This window comes from Triturus cristatus, chromosome 11 (genome assembly GCF_964204655.1).
Source record: "Triturus cristatus chromosome 11, aTriCri1.1, whole genome shotgun sequence".
Lineage (NCBI taxonomy): Eukaryota > Metazoa > Chordata > Amphibia > Caudata > Salamandridae > Triturus > Triturus cristatus.
Window position 1 is genome coordinate 533,037,903 of NC_140594.1, and position 20,413 is coordinate 533,058,315.

The following is a 20,413-nucleotide window of genomic DNA, read 5'->3' on the forward strand; positions in this document are numbered from 1 at the left end:
ACCCACATCAGAACTCTCCTGGACCTGTGGATGATCTGAAGAGGACTGAACCTGCTACTTGAGAACTGAGATGAGCCTAAAAGATTGGATCTGCTCTCCCTCCTGTACCCAGGACAAAGAAAAAAAGTGGACTCTAAGGGACTGACCTCCTGTTAAACCTACAGGGACACAACAAGCTACGAGGGGCATTTTCCTGCACTTTTCCAGCTGACCAGAAGCAACGGGGCTGAAACCAAATGCTCTTGTTGTCTTCCGTCTGTCACCATCTGAGTCTCTAGTGTCTCCCCCTGAGGTACTGGTGGTGTTAATAAGTGTACTCCTGTGGCGGATTGCAATTCAAAGGACTAAAGTCAGAAGGTAAAATCTTTGAACAAGAGTATTCGTCCTGAGCTCAATCGCGATCAGCATCAAATTGCACAGAGTCCTGTTCTACCGCATCCATTTTGTGTCATCGGCACTTTGTGCTTCTTGGCGCTATTTCCATCTAACATTAAAAAAAATCATATCTTGAGTGCCCCTTATTGGATTAATGTCATTTTGGTGTCAATTTGTTGATTACATTTTACTCTATTTTTCTATTTCATTTTGGGATTTTTATTGTTTTGCATTTTGACTTTAATACTGTTTAGCACTATATAAATACGTTATCCATTACCTCTAAGCTAAGCCAATTTGCTTTGTGCCATAGCGACCAGGGAGTTGAGCTCAGGTTTAATTATTACTTGTGGTGGGTACTTACCCCATTCAACAAATAATTCAATTTCTTACAATAAGTACGTTAGCTGGACAGCTCCTTTAAGATTGAGTGATGTTTTGATCTGATGACGTAAGAGGACAATTTAGGCATATTTTACGGTTGGTGACTTAATTGTAACACTGTGTTAGCCAGACAATTCTTATTTTAAGTGTGGATAACTGCATTTGATAATTGCATTTTGAGTTTATGGTGCCCTATGACTCACATAAGTGTAGTTGCACTGTGACAGTACATGTTTTCCGTCTGCAATTCTGTTTTTGGAGCTGATGTGACTCGTCTGCATTTCATGACTTATTGGGTGTTGACCTTTGTGTTTCTATCACTTAGGTGCTGGGGGGTCTCAAGCTCCCAGCACATGCATTGTAAGGTTATTGATTGCATTTGTTGAAGAGCATGATTCAGCTTTGTGTCAATACTAGAGGAAAAGCATTAGGAAACACCATAAGCATAGGCTGTGTGTCCCGTATGGCGGCCACTTTGGGAAATTTGGATACTTGTGTATTCCCTCATGAAGAGGCCATTTTGAATCTTTCCATTTTTTAAAAACAAGGGTTTTTACAATTGAGAAAATAGAGAGTTTGGAAAACAGAGTAGCTGCAAGGATTGTGAAGGATTTTAAAGCAAAATCAAAGATGATGCATGGTGAAGGGGAGGTGATGCGTTGAAAAAACAGGTGATACATCGGTGCCCTTCAGCTATGCAGGTTGTTGACACGTGACGTGCAGGGAAATTGTGTTGCGCAGAGGAGGTGATGCGTTGCTGAGAGCAAGGGATGCGTCGGTTTCTTAAGGCGGTACAGAGTTGCTGAGCCATCCATGTCCAGGAACGATGCGTGGCGCAGGGGCGGTGAGGCCCTATTTGCGGGGATGATACCTCGGTTCCTTACTGCAGAGTGGTATTGATAATGAAATCGGTGCCCAGCGATGATGTATCGATGCCACATAGAAGGTCAAATCACGCTGCCTCGATCCCAGAGAGTCGTAGCAGGTCCTACATCAGATTCAGAGCAGTGTGTCGCAGACTTCGGTGATGCAGTTCTCGAGACTCACACAGCGGCGATTCTTTAGAGGTGCTGCGGTGAAAAGTCAGGGACTGCCATGGTCATTGCGTCAAGCAGGGGCCCAGCTTCGCTACAGGTAGCAGCAATGCGTTGAGTTTTGGGGATGATGCACCAGTTCAGAAAGACACTTGGTGTTGATGTGTTGATTTTTCTTCTTGTTGCACCAGAACTCACTTCCAAGAGCCCAGAAACTGAATTTGGCACCACTTGGCACGTCTCTCAGTAGAGGTGCCCAGGTGCTTGCTGATGAAGTGTTTATGGCCTTGAGATTTCCAACAGGAGGCAAGCTCAACTCAAGCCCTTGGAGACCTTTAGAAAGCAGGATGTAGAAAGCAAAGTCCAGTCCGTTCATTCCCAGGACAGAAGCAACAAGCAGCAGGCCAGCACACCAAAGCAAACAGCAAAGTTGCAGTCCCTTCTGACAGCAACAGAGCGTTTCTTCCTGGCAAAATGTCCTCAATCCAAAAGTGTTCTAAGTATATGGTATCACAGGTCCAGTGCTTATACCCATTTCAACATTTGAAGTAAGTAAACTTCAAACAAAAGTCTGTGTAGTGCACCTGTCCTTCCTTGCCCTGGCTCCAGACACACTAAAGGGGGTGGAGACTTCTTTGTGTGAGGGCAGGCACAGCCCTATTCGGGTGTCAGTGCCAACTCCTCCCACCACTCTACCCCAGGAAGGACTTGCAGCCTTGTAATGGGCCACCAGGATATGCAGGGCACACCTTAGCTCCCTTGAGGCACAGAATAGTTAAAGTAAAAAAATACCAAGTGTCTAAAAGTAAAAAGAACAGATGATGGACGGAATGCTGAACAAAGCAAACTTTCACCCCCATTCACAGATCTGGGTTTAATCCATCATTTTTATGCTCACCATGCCACCCCAGTTTGTACCCAGTCATATGCAAATCAGTCTGTACCCTGCTCCCCATGAGAACAGTCCAGCCAGAACTGCCAGGCCAAGTCCTCCCTGGACCAGAAAAAAGCATCCTGGGACTGGTTTCGAGGTATCACGTCTGATCAGCCAGGCTAGCTTGAAACCAGTGGCACAGTGGGCAGGGGACCCACGTCTGAGCATAGCCTTCCCACTTAGGGCGACAAAAGCATTTGCAATCCAACAGGTCTTGCATTACTGAAAGTTCGAACTATTGGCGTAGCAAAAATTAATGCAACACCATTAGCTCAAACTTTCAGTAATGCAAGACCCATTTCATTGCAAAGGCTCGTTTAATGTGCCATCAATGATTGTTTTTGTGCGGGAAGGTGTACCTTCCTGTACAAAAACCTTAATCCCCACAACGCAGGTACCCTTGCAACATGATGTAAGGGAGCCTGTGCGCCAGCGCAGGGGAAAGCAGGGATTTTAACACAACGAATCCCTGTGCTTTTAAAATGACACAGCTCGGAGTAAATTAAGCCCATAATACATAAATACAAATGCAAGCTGCATTTCAGAAGAGATATGCATTATGTGTGATGTTGAGATGTCAGCACAGGGAAAGTCCCAAAAACACTGGCTAGAGAGACAGAGCCTTAGTTTTCTTAGTACATGACTGCGTGAGGGTCATCTCAGACAGCCCTTTCAGACGCTGCACGAAATATGAGGACAGATCATGTAGTACCCAGTAACTCCAAGATGATGACAGCATTGTTAAATATGGGCCCAGATTTACTAAACTTTGACACGATGCAATGCAAATCAGCAAGGGAAGTTGCTGTACTGTGTTGCGTCGAAGAATTAGAAGGGAAATACGCCATAACTACTAAGATATGTTGCGGTTCTGCTCTATCGTAGCACTAGCACACTAATGGCTGGCTAGTGCCAACTAGACATCCTTGCACCACGGCACATGCTTCCATTCTGGCTAGAATAGTTTTTGTGCAGTAAAGAATACCTTTCGGCACAAAAACTATTCTTACAGGAGTATTCCCCTTTGCATATGTGCTGTAGAAGGGCTTTGTAAATCCCAAACTAGATTTTGCATCGGAACTGCAACAAAATTTGATGCAACCCAACCCAAAACTTTAGAAAATCTGGGATTTGATGTATATGTGAACTTCTCAAAAGAAGGAGTACAAGAGGGGACCACTGGGGACAGGTAGGGGCTCAGCATCAAATTTGGTATGGAATGAGGGAGATGAAGGTTAAATAGAAAATCAGAGAAACCTCCAAGGCCTAACAGGTAAAATACAGAAAGGTGGACACGGTCCTACAAACTACTCAAAGAAATTAGGTAAAGTGGGTGGTTCCTGCAGGGGAAAAGGGAGGAATGGATTCAATAGAGTAGAATACCAAGGAGCCAGTAGCTACAAACACTAGAGGCAAAAAGATAAGCAGTGAAAGGAACTCTTGCAAGGAGGTAGAGAAGAAGCAACATTGATAAATCTGAAACTATGCAGAGAGGTCATATTATAAAGGAAAGTGACCACTGTACTGTGCCTTTGGCAAAAGTGACTTCATTTGGGCGGAGGAGCGCCACCCCACTGCTTTCTCACAGTGCAAGAAGCAGAAAATAAAATAGTTTTTTAAATACAATTTTATTATGCATGGCTTAGTAAATCTTTCTTAAATTAAGGGCTTGCATTGCCCTTGCATCATGCAACCTTTGCACCTTTGAGCCCCTGGGCACTGAGGAACAGGAACTTGTAATGGAGGAAGACGCCCTGTGAGGAATCCCAAAACTTGAACTGGCACCCGTCAAAGGTTGGTCAGATTCTGCAATTCAAATTAAAGCTATAACCTTAGAAAAAGGGCTGCGGGCAGCTAATGGAAGAACTCCATCAAACAGGCACAGGGAAATGGTTTTAAAGAGACCAGATATCTTAGCTGCTAATGATGTAGAATCAGAGCAAATCTTAGCTGAAGTAGAGGCCCTTCCTACCTCCTCTGACTCATCATCATTGAATTATGTAACTGTATTACACAGCATATTTTTTAATAAATTGAGCTCTTATTTCATCAGAGAATATAGGCCGAGGAGCACCCCCTCAAAAGTATACGTACATCTGGTTTAATGATGCCTGTAAAACTGTCTATCAACATCTTAGAGAAACGATCAGGACAAAAGATTCTCGCAGCGTCCAGTCAGCCAGGACTGATTATAGGAGGGCCCAAAAGAAGGCAAAAAAGGAATGGGACGAAATGAGATGGCAGGATCTTTGATCAGCCTGCGTTAACAATGACTCTCAACGATTTTGGAATTTGGGCAAATGGGGCGGGGGGGGGGGGCATTGGCCCCAACCACAGAATCATGTAGCCCAGGACCAATGGGTAACCGATTTTGAACGTCAATATGCTATTGGGCCGGAAGAAGCTAATGTCACAGTTTTTGCCCATAAACATTACATTGACAAGGTCTTAGCCACTGCAGATGTTGACATCGCCCTTGGTTCGATCATGGGGGGCAGGGCACCGGTGATAGACGGAATCCCCGCTGACATCTTTCTTTATATCAAGTCCTGGTGGAATAGGTACATCCTGGCTCTGGCAAATGCGATCGCCCTTGGGGCTCCTGTCCCTGACTCCTGGAAAGGGGCCGAAATTATCCCATTATATAAAAAGGGCGACAAGTGCCTCCCAGGAAACTACAGGCCAATCAGCCTTATCGACTCCATTCAAAAGACAGTAGCTCGATTGGTGCTGGAAAAGGTTCACAACTGGATTGAGGAACAGGAGATTCTTACCCCATTACAGGCGGGTTTCCGGAACCATATTAGCACAATAGATCAAGTATTCCGGTTTAGGCTATTACATTGGCGCACCGTGGTCTTGGGCAAGGGCAACATGTATGCTGCCTTTGTCGACCTTAAGTCAGCTTTTGACCTGGTTTCGCGTAGTAAGCTTTGGGTTGTCTTACAGGACCTAGGGCTACCGCCTGAACAGCTCACCCTGATAGCACGCCTTCACGAAGACAATTTTGCCCAAATACGCTGGGGTAGGCAGGGAAACGTCACCAGTCCTTTTTCCTGTAGCGAAGGGGGTTCGCCAAGGATGCGTACTAGCCCCCACTTTATTTTCTCTTTTTATCAATGGAATTGCGGAGTTTTAATCATCAGTTCAAACCGATGCCCCAGTCCTTGCGGGCTCTGCAATTCCCATTTTAATGTTCGCTGACGACACTTTGATCATTTCCAAACCCCCTAGTGGTTTACAACGAGCGTTAATTCTTTCTGAAGAATTTTTCTCGATACAGGGACTAGAGATAAATGTGTCTAAGACAAAATTTATGACTTTTAACCAACACAGATCCTTCAAAGGCAATGTATTCTTAGATAAGAAGCCTCTCTAACAAGTCAACACATTCACCTATCTGAGGGTTATCCTACAAAAAGATATGAAATGGGGGCACCAGATAGACACCGCCTCGCTAAAACACCGGCAGTTATCAGGGGTCATACATAGAGAGTTTGTCGCCTCCCTGACAAAGCCTATCATTCCTGCCCTGCAAGTTTATAATATGAAAGTGGTTAGCTCAGTGCTATACGGGGCGGAACTATGGGGGTTAAAAAACCTGTCCAAGTTAACACTTGCTGAAAACAGGTTCCTGAGACACATTACCAACCTCCCCCAAAGCACCCAGGTTTTCCCTTTGTTACAAGATCTAGGTAGGAAAACGCTAGCAGACTTAGCAAGGCTGCGCCCTATCCTGTATTGGTGCAGAATATGGTGTACGGCAGAACTGTCAGCATATGCTGCAGGGCTCAGGGATGTAATTGCATCAGATCAGTTTTAAAAGATCAGCTGGCTGAGAGTGGTCAGAGTTTCTTTGGCGAGTATCGGTATGTCAGAATTGTGGGAAAACCCATCATGTTGCAGATTCCCCCTCAAAGGGATCATAAAAAAAAGATATTAGGAAGTGACTTACCTCAACAAGCATAGAGATAGTGACAGTTCATCATTAACTGAGGCTTTCTTAACAATAAAAACTTGGCCTAGTCTGGAACAGTACCGGGATGCTATTTCCAAACCTTTTGATCGGAAGTTGTACTTCCAATTCAGAGTGGGAACCCTACCAGTAAGAGCATACACAGCAAAGTGGGCTGAGTCAGGAAACAGCAAGTGTCCCTTCTGCAACATAGTGGATGAGTCGTATGCCCACGTTTTGTTTGTCTGCCCTGCCTACACAGGTCCCAGGAAGGAGTGGCTGACTCCAATCTGTAGAAACCTGGGCACTAGAACTTGTAGTATTGCTTTAATAATATTGTGTACCGACACGTCGCCATGTATCACAATAGCAGTAGCCAAGTTCCTTAGCTGAATGTGGATAATTAGATCATGTACTGTAGATGTTACATTAAAATTTGCCAGGTTTTATTTATCTGAGTGTTACCGAAATATCGCTATGGCGTTGATTGAAGTTAAGATGTTTTAGCCATCTATTTATTAAGGCTCTTAATTAACTGTTGTGTCACGCTCCTTCTGAAAACTTTTGTAATGCTCTTAACTGGATCATGTGTTTTGTATACAATTTTAAGTTTTTAACTTTATGAATTAATGCATTTTAATCTTTTTAATGTGTAAAAATTCATTGTTGTTATATATTTTTGTAATGCAAGATCTGACTCTAGCACCATGCACAAATCTTCACTTATTTCGCCACACAAGCAAAAACCACGTATGCAACAAATTAACCTTTTAAATTCACTGCATCCTGCTCATGGGGCTGTTTTGGACCACTCTTAGGGTGACTTATATATAATAAAAGGGAAGGTTTGGGCCTGGCAAGTCGGTGCACTTGTCAGGTCGAAATGGCAGTTAAAACTGCACACACGGACACTGCAGTGGCAGGTCTGAGATGTTTACAAGGTTACTCAAGTGGGTGACACAATCAGTGCTGAAGGTCTATTAGCAGCATTTGATTTACCAGCCCTGGGCACCCATATTGCAAGGTACTAGGGACTTTCTAGTTAATCAAAAAGGAAGCCAATCATGGAGAAACCAATTACCATCACATTTTGGACATAGAGCACTTGCACTTTAGCACTGACCAGCAGTGGTAATGTGTCCAGAGTCCTAAAACCAGCAAAAACTAAATACAGCACACAGTAAAAGAGGAGGTCAGAGGCAAAAAGGCAGGGGAAACCATGCCAAAAGCTGCCAGGTCTAACACCGTCCATTATGAGTTTTTTTGGAAAGTGTGAGCGGGAATGCCAGTGGGGAGCTAGAGGGTAAAATCGGGGGCAGAGTTGCAGGGCATGCTTGGCTCTGTACAGGGGAGAATTCGCTGCTCCCCTGCAGACTACTGCAGGGGATTGGCGGGGCCAGGTATCATTAATGCCCTTGCAGCAACTTTGAAAGGCCCAGTTTCCTGAGATCCAGAACTATTGGGTCCAGAGTTTTCAAACCTGTAGGTTCCGGGCCTGGATACATTTGGAATTGCGGTTTGGGATATTTCACCATGATTATACGCTCTGGGGGAATTATCCCAACCCATAATGAGAGCCTCAGAAGTGAGTGGCATTGGGTGCGACCCCCTACACAGTGATGCTCCTTGTCATGAACCTTTAGTCTCAGCCGGGAAATCGAGCAGTGCAAGCTGGCAGTGTGATATACTACAAACATATGCTACTTTAATCTAGTTTCTTGTGCTCATAAGTTACTACTGATAGAAAGTGCAATTGCTCACTGACAATACATAAGACAAACGTTATACCCACAGAGTAGCTTATGTTGTTGGATATAGTTGTACCCTTTTCTAGTGATGGCGGGTAGGGGAAGGTGGGCGATTAGGAAATAAATAAATACGAAAATGTACCTGCAAGTCGCCATCACCAGCTGCCACCTCTCCTCGCAGGAAACAGGAAGCACCCAGGCTTCCATACTCCCCTGACCAATCAAGTTGCCGCTGATAGCAGTGTTGTGATTGGTCTGAGCACTGTGGTTCGACACTCGGAGAGGCAAAGGGAGCCTGGGCATGTTCTCCACCCAGGGTGTAATGCAGCCTGGATGGAGAACATGCAAAGTGCACGGGCCAAACAGTCATGCGCACTCCTCCTCCCTGACATCACAGGAGCCCAGCCCTGCCCCGCCCTAACCAGGTAGAAACCGGAATACTAAAAATAAAATGATAACAACGTCTGTTAATCTAATTTTATTTTTCCATTGCACTGCATTAATGCAGTGGGGCGACGCACGTCCGCCTTATCGGAGGAGCCGCCACTGCCCTTTTCTTTGCACCTCATGAACTCAGAGCACTCAAGTTCCTCTGTCTCATACGTGAGTGGGTCATCCATTCTAGCTTTTTTCACCGCATGATGGGATTTGTAGTCCTGTTTTAAAACCAGGACTACCCATCCCAGAATTCAAATAAAATACCTGGAAAATATCAGCTACTCACGTATGGAACTGGAAAACTTGAGAGTTCTGTGAACAGTTTAGTGATTGTTGAGCATCTATTTTTGTGAATAAGTCATTAGGTTATTGTTTGACTGGTAATTAGCATACACGTAACAGTGCATTTCCAGCACTGTTTTCATACCTCTTCATCACTATCATCGTCTCCCTTGTCTTTCTTCTTCTTTTTCTTGTCGTCCTCTTTTTTCTTCTCTTTCTCAGGAAGGATGTCATCGAGCCACGCAAGGTCATGTTGAGAGAATACCCAATCCAACATCTTTCTTACCATGATAAGACCCAAAATCTGAAGTGAAAAAATAGAAACAAGACTAATGAAATCTAGGTACACAGCAGTGGTCCTCTTTGTGAGTTAGTCAGAAATATTTAATTGCTAATAAGCGAATCTGCAGTCATTCCTGTGGACTAGTTTTTAGTTATTCTGAAGGTTTTGATATGATGATGATTGAAGCTTATATACAAACAGCAATTAATAGTTACGAATAGCTAACAAAAGATGACTTTATTAATTTTACGGCAGAAATGTTTAACACAAATGGTCTTGACGTGGTGGACTTTCTTCCAAACAATGTGAGAAATAAATAGATTTGCGGCATTTGCACAATGACGTTTTACAGAAGTTCAAAATGGCGTCGTGACTAGGCTTTTGACATTGAGCTGGTTTGCAGTAGGCCTGCTTCAGGTGATTTCATTCAAAACAAGCACAGGCAAAGCCAATAGGTCTGAGTTTTCTTTTTGGGGGGTGAACACGTTTCAACGGCTGTAGGTTGGAAGGGAGAAATACTTTATATGGAGGAAGAGCAGTTGCCTCGTGCTACGGAAATAAAACAAGAACTTCCCTGATTCAACAGGGTGCCTAAGTAGAACAATGTCATTCTTAAAATGACTGAGTAATACGATCTGCTGAAAAAGCAGGAACTGCCAACTAGTTTTTTTCTGATATGATTTAAATTGATCATGAAGTATTAACTGTGGTCTGTCGATAAAGGGGCCATTGTGTATTAGGCAAACAGTCTTGGAGTACATTTTCTCAGTTTATCGTGAATGATGATTCTAGCATGTGTGTGATGAAATTTGCCTAAGAGAGCTCATGTGCAGGTACATTTTGAATACTCTTCGTGAGGCAGCTAATGCAGAAGGTGGAGTATACAACTCTCAAATGTTCAGTTTTATTCAGAGACATGCCAGTGGAGACAGAGAGGCATCTTAGCAGACAAATGTAAAAATATAGGGGCTTATTTACAAGCCCCTTGCGCCACCAGTACGTCACTTTTCCCATGTTAAAAATGACGCAAAAGTGGCGCAGGAGGCTTGTAAATAAGCCCCATAGAATTATAGATGGATTAGAGTGAATTACAAGTATGTATTTCACAGAGGAGTTCTGAGTGATATGAAATAGATAACAAGAGAGAATCTCGAGTTGTTTAGGATGTCACGGAGAACCCAAAAATACCAAAAACATCCCCCTAATTTATTTTTTATCCATTAATAATGCTTTATCATGTATGGCCCCATAAATCATCTGCCCCTACATAGCAGATGAACGGAGGGGCAGAGGATTAACGGGAGTGCACATATAACACGGCCTCTCCTCTAAGACCCAAATATGAAACACATACCTTACCTGCCACCCTTATCCAACCCCACCACCTTCCCTGCCTATCTTTCCTACTCTGCAGCTGTGCATTCTGCTTTTTTTTTTTGTTCAAAATATTTTATTGAAATTTTATAATGAACAGCACACAACATAAACATACAAAAAAGAGTAATAATAAACTAAAATATCTAATACAATGCGTATAAAAACATTATCGAATTCATTTCAATAGAAAAGAAAATAGTCATATTCATATAAACTTAAAAGGGGGGGGAACGGAAACATCTAATACCAAATTATTGTGTAAGGAATAAATAGAGCTACTATGACATAGTAAATAATATAAAAATCGTAAACAGCATTACAATACATAAATATACCCCTAAGATGCAAAATAGATATCAACAGGAATCCAAAAAGAATGATAGGAAATAGGATTATGATTAACCCCAGACAAAGATAATTGAGCACCTCTTCTTGTAAAGATAACCCAAGACCACCAAGCATGAACTGATAACTTAGAAACATCTTTCCAACAAAAGGTAATAGATTTTAACGCAGCAGAAATCAAAAAATCAAAAAGCCTACATTCAAGATTACTTAGAGATTGTGATAAGGTAACTGATTTGCAAATTAACATTTTATAAGATAAGTCTTCCTGGATATTTAACAACTTCTTAATAACATCCCAAACTTCTTTCCAGAATTTTGCAATTAAAGGACAATCAAAAAGCATATGTCGTAACGAACCAGGATGTAATTTACAATGCCAACAAGTGTCATCCTGAAGGAGTTTAGCCTGAAATAAACGTAATGGAGTCCATAAAGAATTAAATAAAATATAGGAATTGGTTTGATAAAGTGAGACAGGTAACCAACCAGAAATATTTCGAATCCATATAATTTCCCATGAATCATTAGACAATGTAAGTGAAAGTTCATTATTCCAGAAGGTTGCAATCATCGTTATGTTACTTCCTAGGGTGTTAGATAATTTTTTATATAAAATGGAAACACCATTAGCTTTCAACGATATAGTTTGAATATACCTGGATAGGTCAGCTGTAACACTAGTCGGAATAGCTTGCGGAAAGGAATCTAAAATTGAATTAATTAAATATCCATATTTAATAAAATCAGATTGAGTTAAACCAAACCTTGTTTGTAGATCCTCGAACGGTATAAAGGCATTATTGGAATAAATGTCTCCAAGATAAAAAATACCCGCTTTAATCCATGAAAACCAAAATCTAATGTTCCTATTTAATTTAATGATATTGCTATACCATAATGATAATTCAACAGTGTTAAACATGGGATATAGAAAAATGGAATCTAGATCATTAAAAACCATTTTAGTGGATTTGAGAATGATAGATTTATGAAAAAATGAGGAGTTGTTAGACATAGTTACCAGAGTTGGTAATGGGAACGGCTTTACAATAGATTTTTCAATTTGGAGCCAAGAAGGTGGATTATGTAAAGGAGAATGAATAAACCATATGGCACTTTGTTTTAAAATAGAAGCTTTGTGATAAAGAAAAAAATCTGGGATACCAAATCCAGCATTACATTTAGACATTTTTAATTTTTTATAACTAATGCGAGGTGATTTGTTATTCCAAAGAAATTTGGAGAGAAGTTTATCAATATCTTTATACAATTTTAATGGGAACTGAGTAGGAATCATGGAAAGAGTATAAACATTTTTTGGAGCAATATTCATTTTAATAGATTCCAGTCTACCCCACCAGGAAAGATGTAGTGATGCCCATTTAGATGTTTTATCTTTAATATAATCTAAGACAAAATTACAGTTTAAAGTCATTGTAGATTTTATGGATGAGGAAAATAAAATACCAAGATATTTTAATTTAGTCTTTTGCCAAACAATTTCATTCATAGGTATCATATCAGGAGTACAATAAATGTTTAAAGGGAAAAATTCAGTTTTATTAGTGTTTAATTTGTAACCAGACACCATAGAATATTTTGTTATAATCTCTAATAAAGAAGGAAACGAGGATAAGGGTTCATTAATAAACAAAAGTACATCATCAGCATACGCTAAAGTTTTAATAATAATCTCATTAATAATAATTCCTTTAATGTTATCACATTTTCTTATAGCTGTAAGGAAGGGTTCAATGCCAATTAAAAACAATAGCGGGGAAAGGGGACAACCTTGTCTAGTACCTCTAAATAGGGAAAATTGATTTGAAACTTGGCCATTAATAAAAAGACGAGCAGTAGGAGCACAATATAGAGCTGAAATCATACGAATAAAATTATCACCAAAGTTAAATGATGATAAAGCATGAAACAAAAATTACCAATGCAATTTATCAAATGCTTTCTCAGCATCCAGAGCCATAATTCCTGCAGGAGTAGTTAACGTATGACCCTGTTCAATGACATGTAATAAAGTTCTTGTATTATTTGCAGAGTGTCTATTTTTCATAAAACCAGATTGATCCGAATGTATAATAGAATCTAGTACAGGGGATAATCGTGTGGCTAATATTTTGGCATATAATTTACAATCCTGATTAATTAATGAGATAGGGCGATAATTAGATACAAGGGTGGGGTCTTTATCAGGTTTGGGAAGAACGATAATTAAAGCTTCTGTAAAGGATCCTGAAGTAATTCCCGTAGAGCCAAATGTTGTAAAAAGTTGAAATAATAAGGGTAAAAGATGGGATTGAAACTCTTTATAAAACTCCGCCGGGATACCATCAGGACCCGGAGATTTGTTTTTTTTAAGAGATTTTATAGCGACTAAAATTTCATCCTTAGTAATTGGAGAGTCAAGCCCCATTTTATCTGATGGAGAAATTTTAGGTAGACCACATGAAGATAAAAAAGAATCAACTAAAGAGTCATTATGAAAATCAGGTTTATCATATAACTTGGAGTAAAAATCCAAAAATTCATTCACAATATCTTTATGAGATATAGCATTTTTACCATTGTATCCGTGAATAGAAGTGATTTGAGTTTTATCTTTTTTGATACGCAAGTAATTCGCTAACAATCTTCCAGATCTGTTTGCATTAAAACTAAATTTAGCTTTGGCCTTAGAAATCTGAACGGCAGCTCTTTTACTAAGAATTGTATTAAATTCATATCGAAGCTTTTGCAACTTACTTCTATATTGAGGGTCATTAGACGAAATAAAAAGTCATTCATTTTCCGCTATTTGCTTTTCTAGCTTTTTAATACTGGCATTAAAAATCTTATTTTCGTGAGCCATTGTCAAGAATTCCTGTCATACAAGGGAAACACGCCCTTATGTAAACAGGAGAGCTGTTACATAACTCAAGGGAAACACGCCCTTATGTAAACAGGAGAGCTGTTCCATAACTCAAGGGAAACACGCCCTTATGTAAACAGGAGAGCTGTTACATAACTCAAGGGAAACACGCCCTTATGTAAACAGGAGAGCTGTTACATAACTCAAGGGAAACACGCCCTTATGTAAACAGGAGAGCTGTTACATAACTCAAGGAAAACACGCCCTATAAAGGGAGGAACCGGGAGGTACAAGGCTGTCGGATATTGTGTTTACACCGACGTACCTGCTTCGTGAAGAGCAGTGTTCCGGAGTGGTGCTCCAGTAAGGCAAGAACGGAGGTAGGTCGAGTCGTTACTCCCTGGGCCGTGTCTTGCCCCATCGTCACCTGTGAAGGACCCGGAAGCTCTACCGGTCAACCATTGAGCTTCGCTTTTTGACTCGGCTGAGTCCAAGCGCAGTGGCGCTTTTGCTGGTTGGAGTCGTAACTCCCAGCCCGACCAGAGACACAGGGACTGCCAGCTGTAACGCACACCAGGAGGTGTTTGCCGCGTTACAGACTCGGAAGTCCACAGGATCGATCGAGCGGCTGCTCTCGGTTCAGTCTTCTTGCTTGTGATTGGGGTATCGGTGACGCATCACCAGGAGGTGACTCCGCGTCCCGGTGCAGTCTGAGGAAGAGGTTGAGCGGCTGCTCCCTTCAGGTAGAGACCCCGGCTGGGTGTTTCCCTGACTCCTCGATTCTCCCCAACACTCTTCGTGCCCCTCACAGCCTACCGATTGGCATTGTCGGCCATTTCATTTCTGCCCTCTGTTGGCATACGCCGGGATCGGCGTATATGCAGAGGACGGTTAGGACCATCCGTGCTGTGGGCTGGTAACGTACTTAGCCTGGAGGATTCCAGTGACTATAACTTTTGTTTGTTCTTTGTATTTTATTTGCCTTCATTAAAAGAACTAACCCTTCACAAGTGGTTGCGTCCTCATTGTCGTGTCTGTTAAACGATCCTGAGACGTTCAGGTCGTTACAGCCATAATAGAAATAGTAACCCCTCTAATATAAGCTTTAAAAGCATCCCATCTATTAACCAATGAGGTAGTACCTTCGGGATTAAATTGAAAAAAATCATGAATGGCAGAGAGGAGCTTTGGTTTATTAAGTTCATTGAGAGCTATACCAGAATTCATTCTCCATCTAGGCTGGTTAGTAAAGGTGGAATTTAAATTTAAAATACAAGAAACCATAGCATGGTCAGAGACGTCAATGTTGCCAATCCTAGGGTTACTAACACAGTTGATCAGCTGCTTCGAAACTAATATGTAATCGATCCTAGAATGAGAATTATGTGGGTTAGAAAAAAAAGTAAAACATTTTTCTGTAGGGAAGTGTAAACACCAAATATCAACTAACTTTGTGGTTTGAAGAAATAATCTAAAAGCAAAATAAACCTTAGGGGGGTGGAATTTAGTACGAGATATTCTATCTAATAAAGGATCAGATATGACATTAAAATCACCTGCAACAATGAAAGGTACATTACCAATTTTTACAACCTCCGTTGAAAGAGTAGACCAAAAAACAGGGTCATCAGCAGTAGAGCCATAAACATTTAATAAAAATAAGATAGAATCATGAACTTTAACCTTAACAATTAAATATCTGCCATCCGTATCTGTAATTTTGCTCAAAACTTGGCAGTGCGCTTTTTTCGCACATAATATAGCTACACCATTTTTCTTGCCATTAGCAGGAGAAGAAACAATATTGTCAACCCATTTTTTCTTCATATAGTTTAAAATTTTATCATCTAAATGAGTTTCTTGTATAAAACAAAAATCAGCTTTGCAACTACCCAAATAATCCAAAATTTTTGTGCGTTTCACAGGATGGCGTAAACCTTTAACATTCAATGACACTACTTTAATATTAGCCATGACAAAATAAAAAGGAGAGAAGGATTAGAAAGAAGAAGGCCAGAAAAAGACACAAATGTGAAGAAGAAAGTAGCTCCAGAACACACAAAAGGGAATGGAAGAAATAAAATATAGCAAAAAAGACAAACAAAATACATAAATATGAACATTGGGACGCACACACGCTTTACAAGCATGGCCAGAACCGCTGGAGCCCAAAATATTATGAGTTATATAACTCTGTCAAAGAAGATCATACATGAAAAAAAAAATTCAAGTGGTAGGACCCTGAGTGTCCATAGTTTGCTGTATTTGTAGATCCAGAAATTGTCGCAGATCTTCAGGACGCTGAAAGGATTTTGAAAAATTATCTTTCCAAATGCGCATAGTTGAAGGGTCAAAAAGGCCATATTGGTATCCACGGCTTCTCAATCGTGGGCGAAGATCAGTAAATCCCTTACGCGTTGCAACAGTTTCCTTGGCAAAATCTTGATGAATAAAGATTTTGTGACCATTGACCAACAATGAAGGAATTTCTCTAGCTGCTTTTCTGATCATAACCAAATGATGATGACGGAGAACTTTAAATATCATTTGTCTAGGCTTGGTATGTTGAGGATTGCGACGTGAAGGAATTCTGTGAGCCTTATCAATTTCAAATTTTTCTGGAAATTTGACGTTTAAAAGACCAGGAAGTAAGTTCTCTAAGTATAGTCGACAGTTAGAACCCTCAACCTCTTCTGGTAAATTAAATATGCGAAGGTTGTATTGTCTATTGCGATTTTCCATGTCCAAAAGTTGTGAGCACAGAGGAGATATTTTCGCCACAAGTGGAGAAAAAGCGTCGACTTTAACTTTATTTTCCTGTATTTTAATTGAGTTGTCTGAGATTTTCATCGACATACTCGCCATTTCCTTTCGTACATTTTTTATTTCAGTCGCAATAGTTTCTGTATTCGCACGAAGAGCCTGAATTTCCTCCAAAATTAAAGAAAGCGAAGGTTCAGATGACTCCACCACTTTTGATTTTATTGGGGGCGGTGAAATCTGCTGTTTTCTTTTATTGTTGAGGGGATTTTTATTATCCATTTTTGAGAAAAATAATGAAATTTGAATAAAAATGAAGAAATTATGAGTAAAAAGCGAAAAGATGCAAAGCAATCCTCAAAAATACTGGTGCAGCAGCTAAACTGGGCTAGGGGAGTGGCTAGGCCCAAGCCAGGCCCTTTCCTAAAGTATGCTCCGCCCCCCTGACAGACTAACCAGGCAGTACCTCAGTGCAGAGCCCGGAGCAGGAACCAGGGAGCCAGAAACACGACTTCCCACGATCAAAACGGCCCGAAAACTCTTCACAATGCTGGTAAGCCTATAGAGTTAGCAGCGACCTCCTTTTAGACACAATTCTGACAGAGAATCGTCGTTTTAACTGCAAAAACGGGCGAAAACGCGGAGGAGCTCACCGGGTGGCGGCCATCTTGAATCGCGCGCTCGCGCGTCTCCAGTGCATTCTGCTTTTAATCAAGGCATACAAGCAGCTCTACGAGGGCCCTGTCAGTCTGGCCTGGAAGACTTTTATGATATAGCGGGGAACGAGTTTTGTTATCAACTGTTGCTATATCATGGCCATGAAATTCTGGATTTAGAATCTGGTGTTAATGATGGAGGCTTCCTATGGAAGCCATGCATAAAAAATAAATAACCAGGGCCGGCTTTAGCACTGTTGGTGCCCCCCCAATGACCACCTATGCCACGGATTCCCTCACCAGCACCCTTTAACAGTGCCATTTAGATTTATAGCACCACTCATACCAGTGTAAGGTGTCAGAGCACTTTACACCACACACACATTGCACAGAGACAATCATATTTGTGTAAATCAGTGTATAGGAAATGTTACATCAGCTAGGACTACAAGGTGTAGTGTAAGAGTGACATGTCATCGATACTGGTAGGCAATTTAGTTTGAGTCCTTATTCTGGCAAAGCACAAATTCAGAATTTAAAACGTAACATCATTGTTAGGGGTTCTGTTTCATAATAAGAATTGTTTTCTACCCAAATGAATTATTTTCACAAGATTAGGATGATGAAAGACTGGGCAAAAAAAACATATAGCTCTAACATATACCTTGCAGTTTGCATGCAGCTCTAGGATGGCAGTTAATAGCTCAATGTTCTATATTAGGGTTTTGACTTAGAAACGACAAGTAACAAAAAGGATCTCTCTTACAGAAGCGGTAACTCCCTGACCTTTTTACATTATATGCACTTCATTATCTGCATGGTACACGTTCTTTGCAGCAGGCATCTTAACCCTCTGCACTACCTTAGGATGAGTCAAAACTTCCACTAGACAAACCTCCGGTCTCATTGCAGGAAGACCATTAACACCGGATTTATCTTCACATTTTAATTGATGTTTGAAAATTTCTGTGAGGCCAGGAACGCGGCAACAGGTGCTTTTGAAATGATAGTACAAATTTTCAAAAATTACGCCCCCACCCCAAGTCAACGCCCGGTGCGGTCGCACCAATCGCACCGCCCTATAGCCGGCCCTGTAAATAACCCTTTACATATATGGTTATCCCAGAGTTCTTCCGCGTGGTCAGTCAGAGGGGCACATCACCTGATCTCCCAAAGCAGCCAGTATTGCTTTGTACCAGATTCTACTGCATATAGCAGTGTACAGAGAGTCCCCTGTCAAGTAACCAGATGAGTCCATGATTGAAATGTGTTTCCTTTGCCTCACTCTATATGACCTCTGCCGTGCTTCTAAAATGTGTTGTACACAGGAGAAATTCATCTAATTTATGGAAAAGATTGCATCTCCCGTTCCCCACAAAAAGGCTACCATTAAGCACAAGCTTGTGACCACTTCACAGCAGCTACTGCTTAGGTGCTAGGATACTCCAGCCATTCAGTGTGCTTGTCTACCTTCTAACATCGAAGCTCTTAGCCTGCCACAAAGGCCCCAGAGTCAGCACTGATGAAATAGTTGCTGATCAAGACCAAGTAAAGTCCATCTGTCAAACGCCTGCCTGCATATCACAATTGGTACTCCAGGGAATGCGCTTACCTCCTTAATTCTGCTGATTCCACAAGCACTTCCAACTTACAGCACTTGCCTGGTTTTGCCACACTGGTGAATGCACTTTCAAGTCAGCTTGCCACATTAAGCTTCAACTTCCATGGACACCTCAGTACTTTGTTTGGTATTTGAAAATTCAAAGATATCAGTAGGTGATAATATGGGCTGGGGCAGGAAGGTGTGAGTTTGTAATAGAAGTCAGGTAAAATGTAACTAAAATACCGGGGGCCTGAGTTACTGCTGTAAAGTGAGCTTTTCAAGTAAGAAATCACTCTATTGTTGTATTAACATAGACTATGTCAGGGTCAGGTGAAATGTTTATAGGAAATTTTATAGTCAAACTGAGCATCTGCTCTAGAACACACATGTAGAGAGGAGTTCACTGTATGTTTTGGGGGTCGTTGAAGTGAGTCTGTTACAAATTAATAAATGTGATAAATTAATATCTCATGGAGTAAGTATGTACCTCCACAGAATGGAAGTAAATGAATCTTGTAGCAATGCGCTTTGCAGTATTTTCCCAATGGATATTAGAAGCCTGCAAAGTGATTTTTTCGTATTTGTAATGAAAAACCAAGGGGTATATTTACAAGGGCATAGCACCCCCAGAACATCAATTTTAACAACATTCTGGTGGCACTCTGCCCTTCTCCATATTTACAAAGCAGCATTAAGCCACTTTTTGTAGCTAAATGCTGCCTTGTAAATACGTCCCCTTTTCACGCTTCACTTAGCGTGAAAGGGGGGTGCAACAGCAGCGGTCCGTGGAGGGAGTTCCGTGGGGCGGAAAGGCGGGGCGGGGGAGGGGCAGGGTGGGGGGTACTAAACACCGGAACATGGATAATTGGAGGTAAGTAAACAATTAAATAAATAAAACAAATTTCGTAGCGTGCCCTGCATCACAAAATCACTTTGCGTAATAGGGCGTTAGTGGGACAGATCACTGTAAACACCCACAGTTTTTGACGCAAAACCTGACCCACTATGAAAGTGAGACAGTACTTTGCAGCTATAAGTAATGCCTCCTTGAAGCAGGTGCCAATAAGGAGAACTCTTAATTTCTCAAAAGCCTCACATATTATGTGTGCTACAGTACCTGCTCTTGGTATGAAACAAATGCTTTCAAAAGTTGCCCAGAGTGTCTGAGGCATGGGTTGGTTGCCATACCCAATCTATAACACTCAGGCTACCTTTTACACAAAGTTAGGGTTGGATTAGGTTTTTTGAATGCATTACTTGTGTGCACAACTGTCTTCCAGAGAAAAAGGACGCGTGGCAAGTGGCAACAACTGCAAGATAAATGCAGTGGCTATGCTCCAAACAACTATCCAGATGAACTTATTAACCTGTTT

The 20,413-nt window shown here is 41.3% G+C and overlaps 1 protein-coding gene across 4 annotated transcripts in view; it reads right to left on the reverse strand.

Moving 5' to 3' along the window:
• Positions 1-20,413, reverse strand: part of SLC4A5 (solute carrier family 4 member 5) — a 753,917-nt gene that overhangs the window by 62,890 nt on the left and 670,614 nt on the right. For all 4 annotated transcript variants that reach the window (XM_085633456.1, XM_085633454.1, XM_085633455.1 and 1 more), the window contains one exon: positions 9,296-9,454. In XM_085633456.1, the coding sequence (XP_085489582.1) occupies positions 9,296-9,454 (159 nt within the window). The remainder of the gene's footprint in view (positions 1-9,295; positions 9,455-20,413) is intronic.